The sequence below is a fragment of the Lepidochelys kempii genome, chromosome 13, assembly GCF_965140285.1.
Source record: "Lepidochelys kempii isolate rLepKem1 chromosome 13, rLepKem1.hap1, whole genome shotgun sequence".
Lineage (NCBI taxonomy): Eukaryota > Metazoa > Chordata > Testudines > Cheloniidae > Lepidochelys > Lepidochelys kempii.
In genome coordinates, this window is record NC_136392.1 from 20,873,263 (window position 1) to 20,892,112 (window position 18,850).

The 18,850-nt window shown below is 46.8% G+C and overlaps 1 protein-coding gene across 1 annotated transcript; it reads right to left on the reverse strand.

Annotated features, from left to right (window-relative positions):
• Positions 1 to 338: 338 nt before the first annotated feature.
• On the reverse strand, positions 339 to 10,814 carry MANBAL (mannosidase beta like). The gene is made up of 3 exons (XM_073309697.1): positions 10,723 to 10,814; positions 3,830 to 4,026; positions 339 to 753 (listed from the first exon to the last, which is right to left on the reverse strand). Exons 2-3 carry the CDS (start codon positions 4,001 to 4,003, stop codon positions 646 to 648), a joined length of 282 nt encoding a protein of 93 aa, XP_073165798.1. The 5' UTR covers positions 4,004 to 4,026; positions 10,723 to 10,814; the 3' UTR covers positions 339 to 645.
• Between the last annotated feature and the right edge of the window lie 8,036 nt (positions 10,815 to 18,850).

The following is an 18,850-nucleotide window of genomic DNA, read 5'->3' on the forward strand; positions in this document are numbered from 1 at the left end:
TTTCTGTTTGTTGTGGGCAGACTGTTTGCAAAACTCCTAACCTCTCTGCTGCTGCTTCCTAGAATGGAACATCTCTGTATTTTTAAGAGCCCAGTAATCACCTAGTCCTTGCATTTTTTCAGCCCTTCTGACCACAGAAAGTTGCGGTTTCCACATTTTTTTCTTTCAGGTTGGAAGCAGAGGGGAAAGGTGTTTCCATGACTAGAGTGGCTAAAGAAAGCAGTCCCAGAGTGGTAGCGATAGGGGCAAGTGAAAGCCCTGAGCTGGGCGACTCTGGACTCAGGGGACTTATTACCTAAGGAGAATTTTTTTTTTTAAAAAACGTAACAAAGCCAAACTAAGCCATAAAATGCAGTGATGTATTTTAGATGTAACAACAATACAAGTGAATATAAAGCTGGGTGGTGTGATGTCCTTGATCCATCGGTCTTTAAAAGAATGACGTAGAAAAAGGTCTCCTCAGTGGCACAACACATGCCCCCCATTCCATGCCCTCACTTCACATCCCAGCCAGCAGGGAGGAGATGCAAGTGTAAGCTTTCCCTCCCCATCGGAGGTGAGATGATCCATGCTGACTAGGACAGTTAAATTAACCATCTGGCTGTGTGCAGTCCACTTGTCTTTAATGCTCCTTTACAAGGCCTTTTATCTCTTTTTCTTGGTTTCCTTCTTGGGTTTCTTGCTCAGCTGCGGAGCAGCCCCCTTTGGCTTCTTCACCACCTCTGAACTTTTAGACTCAAAACTGTCAGAGTCCTACAACAGTCAATTAAGAAAGGAACAGTCAGTAATGTTTTCAGGCATGAGATTTGTATTTCACATCTCATCCCAGTTCAGAATCTGAGTATCTATACCAAAAGGAGCAAGCAACTAATGTAAGGCCTTGTCAACACACACATTGCACCTGTTGGTTTAAACCTAGTCACATCGGTTTAAACATGCAGTCTGTAAATTACTGATGCAAGCTAACCCCTTGTTATCCAGATTTAATTTGATTTAGGAGTATCTATCTTGTTTCTTACACTGGTTTAAAATCATACACTGTTACTGATGCAACTCTGGGTATAGACCAGACCTCAGAAGCCAAGCAGAACCACATTCCATTACCAGTGAATTTGTTACACCCTTTAGGGAACACTTGGAGGAGGAAGAACAAAAGGACGGAGGGCAGGAAACAGAGAAGTGAAAATAAAAAAAATTCCAAATGGGAAGAACAGAAAAAGAATTCTGAAATCAGCTGAACAGGTGCTGAAACATTCAACAGGGATTTTGCAAAAAGAAAAACATCATCATGCATCATACATCATCAGACAACCCCCACTCCTCCAAAAAAACAAAAACAAACCAGCAGCAGGAATTTAAAGCTCAGAGTTTGTAATCAAGCCCCCAGATCTAGGAGAGAAGTTAGAGACAAAGCTCTCTTCACCTGGACTAAGAAGGATAGCTTAGAGACATCCCAATCTCTTCCTTCAAGGGAGATGATAGATAACATTTCTATTATGGGAACCAAACTCTAGTCATCTTGGAAAAATGCAAGGGAGCAGAGCCAGTCTCATCCCAGAAGGCACACACATGCAGATTGCCTCGTTTCATTAGATGAGTTTGGACATAAATATTGCTTATGCTTCTACGTTTCTATCAATCAATATGTGCCAACTGGAAAAGGACACACAAAAATGGCAGAGAAAGATGTGTTAGTTTTAAGCTTCCAAGAGAGAGTTACAGATAATGCAGGGGGAGGGGAGTAGCTGACAGTATCCTTTTGATCAATGAGCTTGGTTCAAATGTTTCTCAAGTTACAATGAGCTTGGTTCAAATGGTTCTTAAGTTGCTGCGCTATTACTATCCATATCTTTGTGGCCTTCCAAGGGAGGAGTCTTGGCTGGCTTGCTGAAGGATGTAATCAGTGCATGGGGAGCTGGGAAACAGTACAGCAATACTGTGGAGAAATAGAGCACTATGCAGCTCCTATTCAGGGACACAGAGTTCACTGCTGCCATATGATGATCACTGCTGCCTTCTAATGTTCAAAGCAAGGTAGTCTTCAAAGCCTGAAGCCTCCTCAAGTGCAGGAGGCTGTTCTGAATTCTACACAGACTCAAGCAGTTGGTGTCACTCCCATGACCAGAGACATCTAATTCTTGTTTATTAGCTTGTAAATTGATCATATGGGACTTGTCTGCAGCTTCTCTAAGAGGGCAGCATATGTGTGTTGAAAATTTAAACACAGCATGTGCACACCAAGGGATGGTTCCTTAAGCATTACAACTCTCATTCAGTGCCTGGCTTTCAGCTCCTTATGACAAAGTGTGAACTCTCCTTATTGTTCACTTTCAAAGTTCAGGCCATTAAACGTTCCCCCCCAAACATAACAGGATCAAGAAAATGAAAGAAACCACATCTCCCTTCAAGCTGCAGCTTGCTCTCACATACATACACACAAACACACCTTGAGCAGGTTCGGCATCTTCCATCTTAGAAATATATCTAAAGATACTTTACATTCAATGCATTATTGCGGTGTTCCAGGCTTCAGACACACGAAGTAGAGTTAATATTGTGATAAAGATACCCCTCATCCTTTCACAACAAGGATCAGATTTTCTAAACCAGGGGTTGGCAACCTTTGAGAAGTGGTGTGCCAAGTCTTCATTTATTTACTGTAATTTAAGGTTTTGCATGCCAGGGGTCGGCGGCTGGAACCCCAGACTGGCAGTGGGCTGAGCGGGGCCGGCAGATGGAACCCCAGACTGGCAGTGGGGGCAGCAGACAGAACCCCAGATCGGCAGCAGACTGAGCTGCTCAGCCTGCTGCCAACTCTGGGTTCCGTCCATCCAGGCTGGCAGCAGGCTGAGTGGGGCCGGCGGCCGGGACCCCGGCTGGCAGCAGAGTGCCACTAAAAATCAGCTCGCATGCCACCTTTGGCACACATGCCGCAGGTTGCCGACCCCTGTTCTAAACAAATCTATTACCAGCAGTAAAGAGAACAAAACTTCCCAAGTTAAGTTGTTCCAGTAAATACTGGCCTCCACCCTACACATCAAGACAAATACATATACATAAAATCACTATGTATTGCGGTCTGATTGCCATCAGGAAAAGTTGGTGTAACGACTAAAGACCCTACAAATACATGGGTTACCAAGTGCATTTGAATCTTGTTCTATCAGAACAGCCAGTTGGACTTTGATCACTCCAGTTTAGCCCATATTTTACATTTTAACTCCATCTCACGTTTGCTTTGTGCCCTGTAGTTTACATTATCATCCCCCACTTGTGCGGACTACAGCCAGGTGGCCTTCCACATGTCTGCACAGAGGTGGGAGTCAGTCCTGAGAGCTGTGTTGCTGGTGCCAGCAAACACCGGGAAATTCAGCTGTATCACATGCAGCGCTACCCTTTATCAAGGATTATGAAAAGGCAGACTCTACTGAGGGTACGCCTTGATTGGCTTCTTGACCAACAGGGTAAAGAATGGACAAGACCAATACTAATATGGCAATGTAGATTTGAGACTGAAGTCACCCCTTTGTCTGTGTGCTGGAAGAAACTGGGAGCAATGCAGAGGCAAGGACACTTAGCCCACATGAAAAGTGCTGCTCCCTTGTGCTGATGCTCAGAGAAGCCCTGGCAGGCTCAGCTGTTCCCACCTTCTGTGGCTGGGGAGTGGGTTGCAGTGACGTGGGACTGTTAAGGCGGAAGAGAGGGAAAGGGATCCTCGCAGAAAAGACAGGAAATGCACTGAACTACAGAATTGCTGATCAACCATTAGGTTCTGGCTACCACCACTCGATTGTGCCCACTCATGCTGGCACTGCAGAGAGCAACTTACTGTCTTATGGGACTTTGAAATTGGGAGGATTATGGCCAGGACACAGATCAGCTGGAAAATGGCTCCAAAAAAGAGTCCATAGCGCAGCAGGTTCTCCATGAATGTGGGCTCTGGGACTTCAGGGGGAGAGAAATCCAGCTCGGCAGCCATGGCAGAAGCTCCTTCCTCCTTCATGAACACTCTCAAGAAGTCAGTTTCTACAGTGAAATAATGACAGAAGATTGTTTACTTTGAGGCATAGTTTCTAGAATTCAGTCAATTTTATTTTCCATTAAAAAACAACCTCACAGAATAAATGATGTTGGTGCCTCTAAAGGCATTGTCATGCTTCAGAGTCAATAACAAGGAGGGGACTGAAATTCACACTTCAGACGCCTTAATCTTTTGCAAGCTGCTGACCAGAATAGCCTTCCAATGACCAGAATAGCTTGCTTATGGGTGGGAGGAGGCTAAACAAATTGCCACGTATGTGCTGGCCATACAGTGATAGCGGGAAAGCAATGAGCAAGTATATATTTACCCCTGAAATGGAACATGTGATTGGACATTTATTACTACTTACATTTTGCATCACAGGAGAGCGTGCAGGTCTCAACCATGAACACAGCCCCATTGTACTAGACTCTGTACATACACATAGCAAAACAGTCCATGCCCTGAAAAGCGTACTAGCTAAATAGACAACACAGAGTATTATTATCCCCATTTGACAGATAGGCCCTGATCCAGCAAAGCACTTAACATGTGAGTTGACCCATAAAGTCAGTGGGACTACTCACATGCTTAAGTGCTTGGCTGAACTGAGACCTCTGTGACTTGTCCAAGGTCACACAGGAAGATTGTGGTGGAGATGGGAATCGAAGTTGGCTAGATTGTCGGGCTCAACAGGTAGTGATCAATGGCTCCATATCTAGTTGGCAGCCGGTATCTAACGGAGTGCCCCAAGGGTCGGTCCTGGGGCCGGTTTTGTTCAATATCTTCATTAATGATCTGGAGGATGGTGTGGATTGCACCCTCAGCAAGTTTGCAGATGACACTAAACTGGGAGGAGAGGTAGATACTCTGGAGGGTAGGGATAGGATACAGAGGGACCTAGACAAATTGGAGGATTGGGCCAAAAGAAAACTGATGAGGTTGAACAAGGACAAGTGCAGAGTCCTGCACTTAGGACGGAAGAATCCCATGCACCGCTACAGACTAGGGACCGAATGGCTAGGCAGCAGTTCTGCAGAGAAAGACGTAGGGGTGACAGTGGACGAGAAGCTGGATATGAGTCAACAGTGTGCCCTTGTTCGAGGGACGTGATCGTTCCCCTCTATTCGACATTGGTGAGGCCTCATCTGGAGTACTGTGTCCAGTTTTGGGCCCCACACTACAAGAAGGATGTGGAAAAATTGGAAAGAGTCCAGCGAAGGGCAACAAAAATGATTAGGGGTCTGGAACACATGACTTGTGAGGAGAGGCTGAGGGAACTGGGATTGTTTAGTCTACGGAAGAGAAGAATGAGGGGGGATTTGATAGCTGCTTTTAACTACCTGAAAGGTGGATCCAAAGAGGATGGTTCTAGACTGTTCTCAGTGGTAGAAGAGGACAGGACAAGGAGTAATGGTCTCAAGTTGCAGTGGGGGAGATTTAGGTTGGATATTAGGAAAAACTTTTTCACTAGGAGGGTGGTGAAACACTGGAATGCGTTACCTAGGGAGGTGGTAGAATCTCCTTCCTTAGAAGTTTTTAAGGTCAGGCTTGACAAAGCCCTGGCTCGGATGACTTAGTTGGGGATTGGTCCTGCTCTGGGCAGGGGGTTGGACCAGATGACCTCCAGAGGTCCCTTCCAACTCTGATATTCTATGATTCTATGATCTCCTGAATCCCAGCTGGGTGCTTAAACCACAAGACCATTCTTCCTCTCCTTAAATTTTATTCCAAATCATTTGTTAATGGAGAAGCCTATTCATTTTGTGAATCAGGGAAACAGCTTTCTATAATAATGATTAAGTCTCTTGCCAGAATTGCTTGATAAATTCAGAGGCTGCACCTGCCATGGTAGTCACAAGAGTGAAGCTTAAGTGATATGAGATGCTATCAGCACCCTGAGAGGCATGCTCACAGTTTTCCTATTTCTACTCGGCAGAGCTGATTTAACGACATCCCGTTATGCTGACATACAACATTAAAGGGGCAAGGTCAACTTAAAAGGTTCCCATGTCCATAGACATGTGCAGGATCAGGGTCTAAAACAGTAGGACCGGTGATTTATTGGCTTGTGCACACAACATTTTCCTGTCCCCAATGTTAAGGCAGTTTGTTTGCGGGATTTCGCTATAGGTGTGTTTTAGTTAGATAGTTATCCCCAAAGCAACCTCTGTGTTTGTCTGACTGGGAGAGATATGACAAAAGAGTAAATGGCTTCTTTAAACTCTGTTTAAAATACAAGAGGCCAGTCCTTCAGCTGGATCTGCCCTCAGAGCAGGGCTGATGGGGCTCTACACAGGCACCTATGCAGATCCAAATGCAGGACTAAGTCCAAGGTGGTGTCAAGCAAGCATGCTCAGAAGTAATTTTTTTCAACTTTCTTATTTTAAAATCACCACGCAAACCAAGCAAAGTCATCAATTCTTAGTGAAGAACTGAGGCAGGGAAAATTTTAAACTTCAGTTATTTTGTTATCTGGCTTTGTTTAAAAAAGAAAAAAAAAGTTAGAACTTTTTTTTTTTTTAAAGATTGTATTCCCTGCCCTCATCCTTCTCATCAAATTGAAAAACAGCAAAAAGGATTTTTGCTCAAGCTTTCAACAAACAACAATAACTTTTTTTATTTTTAAACACACTTCCACTAACCCCCACTGATACGTCAACCTACCAAAAATATATGTGCAAAAATAAACCAAAAAAGGGAACTGATACATACAGTGTGAAAATAGAGAACTCCTGATCTCATACAGCACAAATCTCCCTTCCATCCCTACTTATCTATTTCATATCTCATTGAGGCTTAGGGAAGTTTTCTAAAAATTTCCCCGGGGTGTTAGCAGCATCAGGAGCCCGAGTGTAGAAAGCATATCAGCTGCCACCACCATTTTAAGCACTGTGCCACTAGATCTGCTCACAGCAGATCTAATTTATACAGTTAAAAAAATAAAAAAATCCCACCATAGAAAAGTTTTCTAGTGTAAATAAGGCTCCTGCATCTAACATAAAGCCCAAACCTGCAAACATTTACGTTTATACATGCATTTAACTTTACACACATTAGTACTCCCAGAGGGTCTAAGTTAAATACACGTATAAGTCTTTGCAGGATCAGGGCCTTACTGCTTGGCAGAACACTTCCAGCCCTTTGTCTTCACTGCAAAAAAAGTGAGTCTTTACACCAAATGTAAAGCCTTTACTTTACACCAAGTCTTTACCTCAGTGTAAAATCCTAGTGAAGACAAGGCACAGTAGTTTTTATCTCAAAACGCTAGTCAAGCTAAACCCTAGCGAGCCGTGGGGTTGACTTCAACTAGCTACATCAAGTAGCTACATCAAGGTAAAAACTAGCTGTGCCTTGTCTCATAAGAACGGCCATACCGGTCAGACCAAAAGTCCATCTAGCCCAGTATCCTGTTTTCAGACATTGGCCAATGCCAGGTGCCCCAGAGGGAATGAACAGAACAGGTCATCATCAAGCGATCCACTCTCTGTTGCCCATTCTCAGCCTTTGGCAAACAGAGGCTAGGGACACCATCCCTGCCCATCCTGGCTAATAGCCATTGATGGACCTATCCTCCATGAACTTGTCTCCACTAGGATTTTACATCAAGCTAGCCATCTCAATGTAAAAAACACACTATTTTTGTAGAAGCGAAGACATAGGCACAGAGTTGTAACCCTGAAGCTAACAAGGAACTAGTCACACATAGTGGATTTTAAAGTAGGGATTGGGGGACTGGAAGTAGTGGATACCATGGGCTTAATCTGGCACCCACTGAAGTCAATGGAAGGTATAACAATTGACTTCACTGAGTGCAGGATCAGGCCCTGTGCCCAGTGGTTAAGAGTTTTCAGAATCAGGACCACAGGTTATGAGCTCTACAGAGGAGGGAATGAATTTGACTGTCATTTTATGATGTTTGTATAGTGCCTAAAATAAGGGGGAGGAGGACAATCCCTCATTTGGGGCCTACCACAATATAGCTATACAGCACCACGCACACCAAAACCACTAAGAAACAATGCATCATACATCCATCTATGGGTAAAGACAAAGAATGACAGTGTCAGAGCAAAAGGTGAATGTTTCCAGTGATCTGGCCAGATCTGGGTATCTGAAGCTAGTCAGTAGGCCCCTCAATAGAAACAGCCTGAATTTCAAGGGTGTTGGGAGCCAGCAGCTTCCATTGGCTTCCATGGGATTTCAAGGTGCTCCGCTCTTCTGAAAATGAGACCACTTCTATTTACAGCTATGGGTTTAGGGGCCTAACTTTAGGTACCCATGTTTGACAGTTTTGGCCTGGGACTTTAATGGAAACAGCTAAGCAGCCTTGTAGCTGAGTGACATCCTTCACGTTCAGGGTGTCTATTCAGTCTTTGATAAAGTCGGTTAAGAGGACACCTGGTCCCAGGCAGATTATAAAGAAGAAACGAAGCAAGGGGATTCATTTGGTGCATGTTTTCAATTGTGAGCCATGCACGGGGTGGGCGGGAGGATTCCCATTAACCTGATGAGACTTCTCCTGTCTATAATAAACAAAGGGGAGACATTTTCCAGTCCCCCAATCCCTACTTTAAAAACAAAAATCACTTCCTGATTTAGCTGTGGTGACTCAGACCCCTTCCTTATTCCGTTCTCCTACCAGGCACAGCGCTCTCCTCTGCACCCCCAGCTGCACAAAAACCTTTCTGAGCATCCTGAGTTTGTATCTCACCCTCCCAACCTGTCCTGAGCACCCCCACCATCCCTACATTCCTACCCTGATCCTCTGACCCCCATCCCATCCTCTGAGCCCCCCTCATCCCTACCCTGATCCTCTGACCCGCGTCCCATCCTCTGAGCCCCTCATCCCTACCCCGATCCTCTGAGCCCCGTCCCATCCTCTGAGCCCCCCTTCATCCCTACCCCGATCCTCTGAGCCCCATCCCATCCTCTGAGCCCCCCTCATCCCTACCCCGATCCTCTGAGCCCCGTCCCATCCTCTGAGCCCCCCTCATCCCTACCCCGATCCTCTGAGCCCCGTCCCATCCTCTGAGCCCCCCTCATCCCTACCCCGATCCTCTGACCCCCGTCCCATCCTCTGAGCCCCCCTCATCCCTACCACGATCCTCTGAGCCCCCCATTCCTACCCTGATCCTCTGAGCCCCATCCCATCCTCTGAGCCCCCCTCATCCCTACCCTGATCCTCTGACCCCCGTCCCATCCTCTGAGCCCCCCCCATCCCTACCCTGATCCTCTAAGCCCCCCCATCCCTACCCCGATCCTCTGACCCCCGCCCCATCGTCTGAGCCCCCCTCATCCCCACCCCAATCATCTGACCCCCGCCCCATCGTCTGAGCCCCCCTTCATCCCTACCCTGATCCTCTGACCCCCGTCCCATCCTCTGAGCCCCCCCCATCCCTACCCTGATCCTCTAAGCCCCCCCATCCCTACCCCGATCCTCTGACCCCCGCCCCATCGTCTGAGCCCCCCTCATCCCCACCCCAATCATCTGACCCCCGCCCCATCGTCTGAGCCCCCCTTCATCCCTACCCTGATCCTCTGACCCGTGTCCCATCCTCTGAGCCCCCCTCATCCCTACCCTGATCCTCTGACCCTGTCCCATCCTCTGAGCCCCCCTCATCCCTACCCCGATCCTCTGAGCCCCGTCCCATCCTCTGAGCCCCCCTCATCCCTACCACGATCCTCTGAGCCCCCCCATTCCTACCCCGATCCTCTGAGCCCCATCCCATCCTCTGAGCCCCCCTCATCCCTACCCTGATCCTCTGACCCCCATCCCATCCTCTGAGCCCCCCCCATCCCTACCCTGATCCTCTAAGCCCTCCCATCCCCACCCCAATCATCTGACCCCCGCCCCATCGTCTGAGCCCCCCTTCATCCCTACCCTGATCCTCTGACCCGTGTCCCATCCTCTGAGCCCCCCTCATCCCTGTCCCATCCTCTGAGCCCATCCCATCCTCTGAGCCCCCCTCATCCCTACCCTGATCCTCTGACCCTGTCCCATCCTCTGAGCCCCCCCATTCCTACCCCGATCCTCTGAGCCCCATCCCATCCTCTGAGCCCCCCTCATCCCTACCCTGATCCTCTGACCCCCATCCCATCCTCTGAGCCCCCCCATCCCTACCCTGATCCTCTAAGCCCTCCCATCCCCACCCCAATCATCTGACCCCCGCCCCATCGTCTGAGCCCCCCTTCATCCCTACCCTGATCCTCTGACCCGTGTCCCATCCTCTGAGCCCCCCTCATCCCTGTCCCATCCTCTGAGCCCATCCCATCCTCTGAGCCCCCCTCATCCCTACCCTGATCCTCTGACCCTGTCCCATCCTCTGAGCCCCCCCATTCCTACCCCGATCCTCTGAGCCCCATCCCATCCTCTGAGCCCCCCTCATCCCTACCCTGATCCTCTGACCCCCGCCCCATCCTCTGAGCCCCTCATCCCTACCCCGATCCTCTGAGCCCCCTCATCCCTACCCCGATCCTCTGAGCCCCGTCCCATCCTCTGAGCCCCCCTCATCCCCACTCCGATTCTCTGACCCCCACCCCATCCTCTGAGCCTCTCCTCATTCCCACCCCGATCCTCTGACCCCCGTCCCATCCTCTGAGCCCCCCATCCACCTCCCCGATCCTCTGACCCCCGTCCCATCCTCTGAGCCCCTTCACTCTCCCCCTCCCTCCCGATCCCCCACCCCCGCGCCTCTCACCTCCCGCGCCAGCGGCCAGGCCTCGCCGCCCGGGAAGTGATTCCTCCCAGCGCCGCAGGAAGCGCTTCCTCCCTCCCCTCCCGTAGCAACCAGCTCCGGGCCGGCGTTGCTAGGGACCTCCCACACCCCGCCGCGCCGCATGTGACCCGCCCCCCGCCGCGAGCCTTGTTGGCGTTTAACTGCTTTGTGACGCCGCAGCCACCAGCGGGGAGCGGGGCCGCGCGCTCAGCGCACAGACCCCGGCCGGTCCTTACCCCGGGCCCGGCGCTGCTCTGCCCGGACCGAGTCTGCAGGGTGGAGCTGGGCCCGTGCTGCCGCGCTCAGAGCCCGAGCCACGTACAGGGGTCGGACTCAACTGGGGCCCCCGATCCTGCAGCCAGCCCCCCAGGGGGCAAGGGTGGGGTTGTGTGCGCCAGTGCTATTCCAAGAGTGGGGTGTTTTAAAAGGAGATCTTTGAGCCCGCTCTCTCCTCCACCCTTGTCCTGGCCCTCGACGTCCCGCAGACTCAGGCACTGTTGCAGGGGTGGCTCCTTTACGTGGGGCTGGCGGAGCCCCATCCCACTGCCCCCCATTCTCCACCTATCAGACTGGGGCAGGTGGCGCTCAGGCCTTCTGCCCTGTGGGGATGGGGAGGGTCATGGGGCTTCAGCCCCAGGGCAGGCACCTGCTGGGGCTCGGGGCTTCAGCAGAAGTGGGGCTGAAGCCCCAAACCGCAGCAGGCGCTCGCCGCATGGCTGAAGTCTGGAGCTGTGGCAGGTGCACCCAGCTCTCGAGCTTCCGCAGATTATCGTATGTGGCTCAGAGGGTGAGTACGTTTGGCCACCCCTGTACTATAGAATCATAGAATATCAGGGTTGGAAGGGACCCCAGAAGGTCATCTAGTCCAACCCCCTGCTCAAAGCAGGACCAATTCCCAATTAAATCATCCCAGCCAGGGCTTTGTCAAGCCTGACCTTAAAAACCTCTAAGGAAGGAGATTCTACCACCTCCCTAGGTAAGGAGGACACCAGAGAACCGGAATAGAACAAAGGGTTTAACTCTGTCTCATAAACATACTATGCGAAATCTAAGTGGGGTCCTAATTATCCCCCCCTTCCCTTTGTTTTGGGGTTATTTTTCTTTCTTCCTACTCCTAATTCCTGGTCCCTCCTCTTTCTTCCCTCTCATAGGTTTGCTCAGGTGATGCAGCAGCCTGTCTCCTTTAGATTTATCATCTCCACCCAATTGTTCCGCTTCTGCAATCCCTTATCTCACCGTTAAAATATTTAGCTGTCATTTAAGTTTATTTCTACTGTTTGCTTCAGTGGCCTCAGGCAATTTATTCCAGATGTGTCTTGTTCTGTATATAATTGGCACCCTGTTTAATGCTACTTTCCTGATTTTCAGAAAGCAGGTGGTTTTGGAAACCCCTTCTAGTCTGGCTCTGTCTTATATCAAACCCTTTCATAAGTCTGAATACGCAGGTAAAGTCACTTTGAAGTCCCTCTGCTTCTTCACATTCAAATAGGACCACTATCTCAAGACTTCTCTTTTCAACCATGCATTCAGCCTGAACGCTGTACATTGAGGCCAGCTGTGGAGCAGTACCATCCAGAAGGGCACGTTTCCAAATATCAGGTCCAAAATAGCTTGTGATTCTGTTGTCTGTATTCAACAAACTGCCTAAGGAAGAAATCTTGTACAGTGCTGCCTCCTCAATCTACATGTTCCCCTCAAGATTGTTGTGTTATCTAAATATATATGAATAATTAACACAGGCCACCCTCCCATCTATGATCAATCACCTGACTTTTCCCTTTTCACAGGCTTCTTTTTACCTGTAATTTTCCTGAGCTTGTCTCCTTAAAGTGCTTTGGCACAACCATTATGAATTGCACATCAGTCTGTGCTGCGTCCAAGGAATCTCTCTGTCATTTAGTTGCCCAGATTCAGGGTCCAATCATGAAAGGTAAGGGGGGGAAAAAACAACAACTTTTTCGCTTCTTTGTCACGTATAAAAAGTCTGAAAGATTTTTCTTTTTCTCCCTATTTTTTACCTTTGAAATATCAGTAATGTCAAATCTAGTTTTCCTTGTTTTGTTTTTTTTTCCTTCTGAGAACTCACTGACTATCCTAAATGGGTGTGGGGAGTTTTCTGAGCCCTGTGAAGGGTCAGACAACTGAGTCTGTAATAAATGACTGCTTGTCAAGTGTTTTGAGTTCAATAGGTGTTAGTAAAAACAGGCAAATAAAAATCACTTCCTCCCTCATGTAACAGGTTTCACTTATTTGTTACCTGAGATGTCATAGTCCTACTAGTTCTCTGGTTTTCCATAGAGATATCCATGTTAAAAAGGGTATATAGGACACCTGGATGTATAACGTGAAAAACATTTAGGAAAAAAATCCCTACCTTAGAAACAATTCTGGGAACTGACATCACCCATGGCTGCTTACATTTAGAGTTGAACTGGGGAGGGCAGTGAGATCTGCCACTATTGACCCAAAACACTGAATTAAAAAAAATCATCTCTGGGACCAAGAAATCCTTTTACCAATAATTCTGTGGAAATGGAGATCAAGGAATGTCCTGGCAAAGGTGGCCAGATGACATTCCTGACTGAGAGAAGACTCAGGGTCAGGTTGTTAGCTGGTGTAAAGATACCAAATCTATTGAATTCAATAGAGCTCTGCAGATTTACACCACCTGAGAATCTGGCTCTCAGAATCAGAAATTTCTGGCTAAAGGGAGCAAAATACACTATTGTTTGCTTATGTTCAGCCTGATGCAAACAGGTATTACAGGCAAAAGGTCTTTTTTCCAAAAAAGAATTCAACTAGATGTTTTGAAATATCAAATGGAAGTCAACGTGACTCAGAAAACCAAAGTTTACCTTTCCAGGTCTTGCATTTATAACAAGAATCACCACTCTGGATTTATATAATCCCTTTCATCCAAGGATTTGAAAGCCGCATAAAAACTAAAACTCACAACTAGATGATTATCCCAATTCTACCAGTGGAGAAACTCGGCACAGGAACTTGTTTATTCAAGGCCTAAATCCCATTTTTAAAAGTGAGTTATGCCCACAGGACCCTACATCTCATTAAAAGTCAGTAGGACTTGGGCTCCTCAATACCTAACAGCCAGCTCCTCAAAGATATTTAGGTACCTGACTCCCCACTGAGTTCAACTGGGAATTAGACACCTAAATACCTTTGATTGAGGATCTGGGCCTAAGTCACTTTTGGAAATAGGATTTAGGCTCCTAAATTCACTTAGGTACTTTTAGAAACTTTAACCTGGATCTCCTGCCCTAACAATTTCCATGGGATCTTCATGTTCCCATATCACCTTAATACCATCAGAGCTCTCTCTGGTAACAGCATTTCAGATGCCTATAGAGGGAGATCTCTGAGCAGAGGCAGCTATATACAGCTTCCACACTTTATACCAATGTCTGCTTCTCCTCCCCCAGCATTTTGCCATGGCAAAATATCAAGACAACAGCTGCAGGTTTTGGAAAGGCCCCATCCACTCCGTAAGCTAGCAGCCTGACACTTCAGTAGAAACCCAGACATTGAATAGAACCCACCAATTGAAGTGTATTTTAAAAATATAGAAAAAGGAGGGCATTTATCAGATTGAATATACTGTGTGAATGATGGCTTAGCAAAGTCTTGGGAAATTTGAGAGGATTCTCTGTCCATAAACTTGACTTTTACTTTTCAGATACTTTTCAGACACTTAAATAGCACCTTTCATCTGAGGCTCTCAAAGCACGGCTGCTACTCTGAAACCTTTCCAAAGATGGGTATTCAGATCTGCATTTTTACAGATGGGGAAACTGAGGCACAACACGGTTATGCCAACATCTTGAAAAACAGCCTTTGATTTGGGAGGGGGCTCTATTTCTGGTTCCCTAGCCTGAGACCTTTGGGGCCTGATTTTTAAACAGGCTGAGTACCCACAGCTCCCATTGACTTTCAGTTTGTATATGAGGTTGTCAGTGCCTCTGAAAACTACAATCCGAGGCCTTTCAATCTGGGTTCCCAAAATCTGAGAAACACAAAATCAGAGGCCAGTTTTGAAAACATGGGCAAGGTTACAGAGCAAGAGGAGCTCAGATCCCCTAGCTCCCCATCCAGTGCTGGACTAGGACCTGTCAGCTTTTTGGAAAATTATCTCTCAAAATTGCAATAAGAATGAAAAAAGAAAAGGAGTACTAGTGGCATCTTAGAGACTAACAAATTTATTGAGCATAAGCTTTCGTGAGCTACAGCTCATTTCATCAACTGCATTCAGTGGAAAATACAGTGGGGAGATTAAGTGAGCTGTAGCTCACGAAAGCTTATGCTCAATAAATTTGTTAGTCTCTAAGGTGCCACAAGTCCTCCTGTTCTTTTTGCGAATACAGACTAACACGGCTGCTACTCTGAAACCTGTCAATAAGAATGAAGAGTCAAGTACAATTCTTGATCATCTGAGAAGCATTGCCAGGACCTGAATTTTCTCTCCTTCCCTGAGGAGGAGAGGATACATGCAATGAGTCATTTTGAGAGGCTGAAATACAGAACTGACTGTAGAATACTGACATCTGCTGGCCAATGCTGGGGGCATTTCACCCACCTGCTGGTGAAACATTTCTGTGATTCCATCAGAAAATAAACAGAACCAGACAGGCACAAGCACTAAAAATGGCATCTCGCTCACACTGCCACATCAGGGCTCCTGACAGATTCACATCATGCAGGCTGGTGCCACTTGCTCTATTGTGGTCGAAGTGATATCTTAACATGTGAAGATTAAGCAGGCTTTTCAAACAGGCTTTTAAATGTATGAGACAGTCCTTCATTTTGCTAGCCCCTTCTTTTACTTTTTGCATGCCACCAATTTATTCTGTCAGGTTTTAATCTGATACATTGTTTCACATTCATGATTACAAACGCAAAGTATATGGCCAAGAGCTTGGCTGCTTCTCTTCCATGGTGACCCTTTTCTAAGGAGATTATTTTCTTAAATACTTGTATTCACTGTGCTCCAGCCCCAAATTCATCAAGGGAAATATATTGGTGTTCTAAGCATCAAATCTGGAGATTCCAAGGATCCACAGCCACCAAATCCTGGCCCTTTATCCTTCCAAAGTAGAGAAACGGAGTCCAGTACAATTTACCAAGGATTTTTTTTTAATTAAAAAAAAATACATCCTGCTTGCTGTGCTTAGACATTACAGATTCTATGGCTCCTCTGGAAGAACAGGGGATGTTTCCCAATGGCCCTCACCAATATTTCTTTTCCCTCCTTTTGTTCTTGTGTGCTGGGTTGTTGCCATGTCCCGTCCCCCCACCAAGAAGTGCCACATTGCTACATTCCAATGGCTTGTGAAGAACTTTAGACTCCCTTGGATTAAACGTAGTATATAAATACCAATTCATTAGAAACATAATTAAATTCTTGATGATGTGCAATAGCTCTACCATTTGTACTCATATGTAAGATGAGAAATGGATGCTAAAATAGGTCTCCCAGTCAGCTTAATGGGTGCTTTTTAGGCTAACAAGTCATTTGTGGTAACTTAATTGCCTCACTAACTGATGAAAAGAAAAACCACATGGGGTTTGGAAAGTCCTGAGCTGCTGCATAGGGGGTAATGGGGATCAGAGGAGACATGAGCCAACTGCCACGTTCAGGAAAGCTTTGGGGAGGCTGGAGAAAAGGCTAGGACAGTTGGAGATAGCAACAAGGTCCAGGGAAGTTTTTTCTGGCCTTTTAGCTGAATACCCAATGGAGTTAGTTTTAACATCACTAAGTGGGGGGAGGGGGGTCATCTACCATGTAGGTAAAATAATCTGGGAGCATATATGGTACATAGGGAGTGAACAGCAACTATTTTTTAAAAACATGGCATGAAGGACGTAGGTGGCAAGGCTAAAAGGGAATCAATATCTAGGGAATTGCATCAGGATTTTCAGGCTCTGCCCTTTGTCAATGAAGAACAGGAAATAGAACATAATTGCAGCAGGTGTCTGCCTCACACTGTGGGCTACAATCAGACTGGGTGTAAGCAAATGCAACTTCAAACTTCAGCAGAATTTCAGTCAGAAAGGGAACCAGATCCTCTACCAGTGTAAACTGGTGTAGAACCATTAATCCTTGAGGGGGCCATTTAGGGATATGGGGAAAATTGGGGATTTGTCCTGCTTTGAGCAGGGGGTTGGACTAGATGACCTCCTGAGGTCCCTTCCAATCCTGATATTCTATGATTCTATGACCTGAGCCAATTTACACCAGCTGAGCTGGCCCATTGTGTACAGGAAGTAATATATCCCGTAATACCCACCTAGCCTGACTGCTGAATTATGGGAGGTAAGTTGCCACATCAATTACATTGTGCTCTGGGGTTGGCTGTAACTCTAATGAAATGAAGGAGATCAAGAGAAAGAGAGAGGTGGGGCAAGAGGGGAAAAGTTCTAGGTACAAATGAAATCATATGACTGCAGACATACACCATACAACTCTCTCTAAAACTACTTATCAGGAAAAAAATACATTAATACCTCTGTCACATTTAATGGCCAAATTTTCACCCACTGAAACAAAAGGAAAAGCTTCTGTTGACTTCAGTGCTTGCAGGATTGATTCCTAAACCCCTTAAGCAGGGGTTTTCCTATAGGTCTGTGCAGTGCCAGATCCGCCTTTGCCACATCCGCCTTTGCCACTATTTTAGTTAAACACTAAAACAGTGATCATAAAATGCTCTCAGTGATGAGCGTCCACTGACTGCAGCAGGGATGAATGCAGGTCAAGCTCTGAACCAGATCACACCCCTTCATAGGCTGTGGTGGATTAAGGCAAAATGCACAGATCCTTGAGATCCAAGCCCCTGTTTGGATAAGCCCCAGCTCAGGAGCAAAGCCAGAACTTCAGGCAACAATACAGATCACAGCCAGTTGTATCCAGGCACCTACTGCAGCCTGCAGTGTCTAGCCAGAGGGTAAGACCAAGGATTCAGGAAAGGGTGTTTAGGCTGACTCCTTTCAGTTCTGGGAACATGGAAGGGATTCTGAGTACAAGCTGGGACAGGAAGTGCGGGTAATATAAGAGCGACTGCCTTTATATTGTTTGTTTAAAGACGCCTAAACGGCATGAAGGGAACATGCTCAGAGACCCTGTATGTTTGTTTTACTTTGTTTGGAACCTGTACATGAATCTGAAATCTTGAGGGGGTTGCTTATTGCTTAACTTGGGCTCCCAGCTGGGTCCAGCTGTGCAGAATAAGACAATGGGATTTTTAAAACCTTCCTTGGAAAGCAGTTGGGATCTGAAATAAAAACAGAGGCTAAGCCCCCAGTCCGAAATGCTTGGTGGATAACTAATAGTATGGCAGTTAAACAGATAACACCCTTCATAAGCATGGATTCTCCTTGTGCAGAGGGTCAGTGTACAAGTCAGTTATCTGCAGCAGCTTGGTCTCAGGCAATAGGCAAGGCTGATATGAAACTCCCTCATAAAATAGAATGGTTGAGAAGCACAAATAAATACCTTGAGACAGCTGATAACTGCTCCAGAGTGGTACAGGGCTTAACAAAATAGTGATTCGTGTGAGAGACAGGGATGCGTAGCACCAATTCACAGCCGGGGAAAAACAATTTGTGCTGAAAAATTGGTGCTACCAGCCTCACCCATGAAAGAGCAGGAGGTTGTGTTTCGGAAACGCTGGCAATTAAGGTAGAGCTGAACGATCCCATTGCAGTGCTGAAAGACAGCACACAGTTGCGTGGCCCAGCACATTGATTTTTAAAGCTCCGCTGTGTGGTATTCAGAACATTTCCCTTATTTGGTGTTAAGACAACAGGAATATCTATATCCAAATGTCTGATTTGCACAGCAGACCTTTTCCTCCTGAACAGGTTTGAGTGGAGACTTCTTTAACTCAGATCTGGAATAAAGAGAATAATTCTTCCTGGGGCTCTTCCCACAGTTGCTGTGCACCTGAATCACATTTTAAGAAATATTTTTATTTTCATAGATCCCAAGGCCAGAAGGGACCATGATGATAGTCTGGTCTGATCTCCTGTCTAACTCAGGCCAGAGAACTTCCCCAAAATAATTCCTAGAGCAAAGCTTTTAGAAAAACCATCCAGTCTT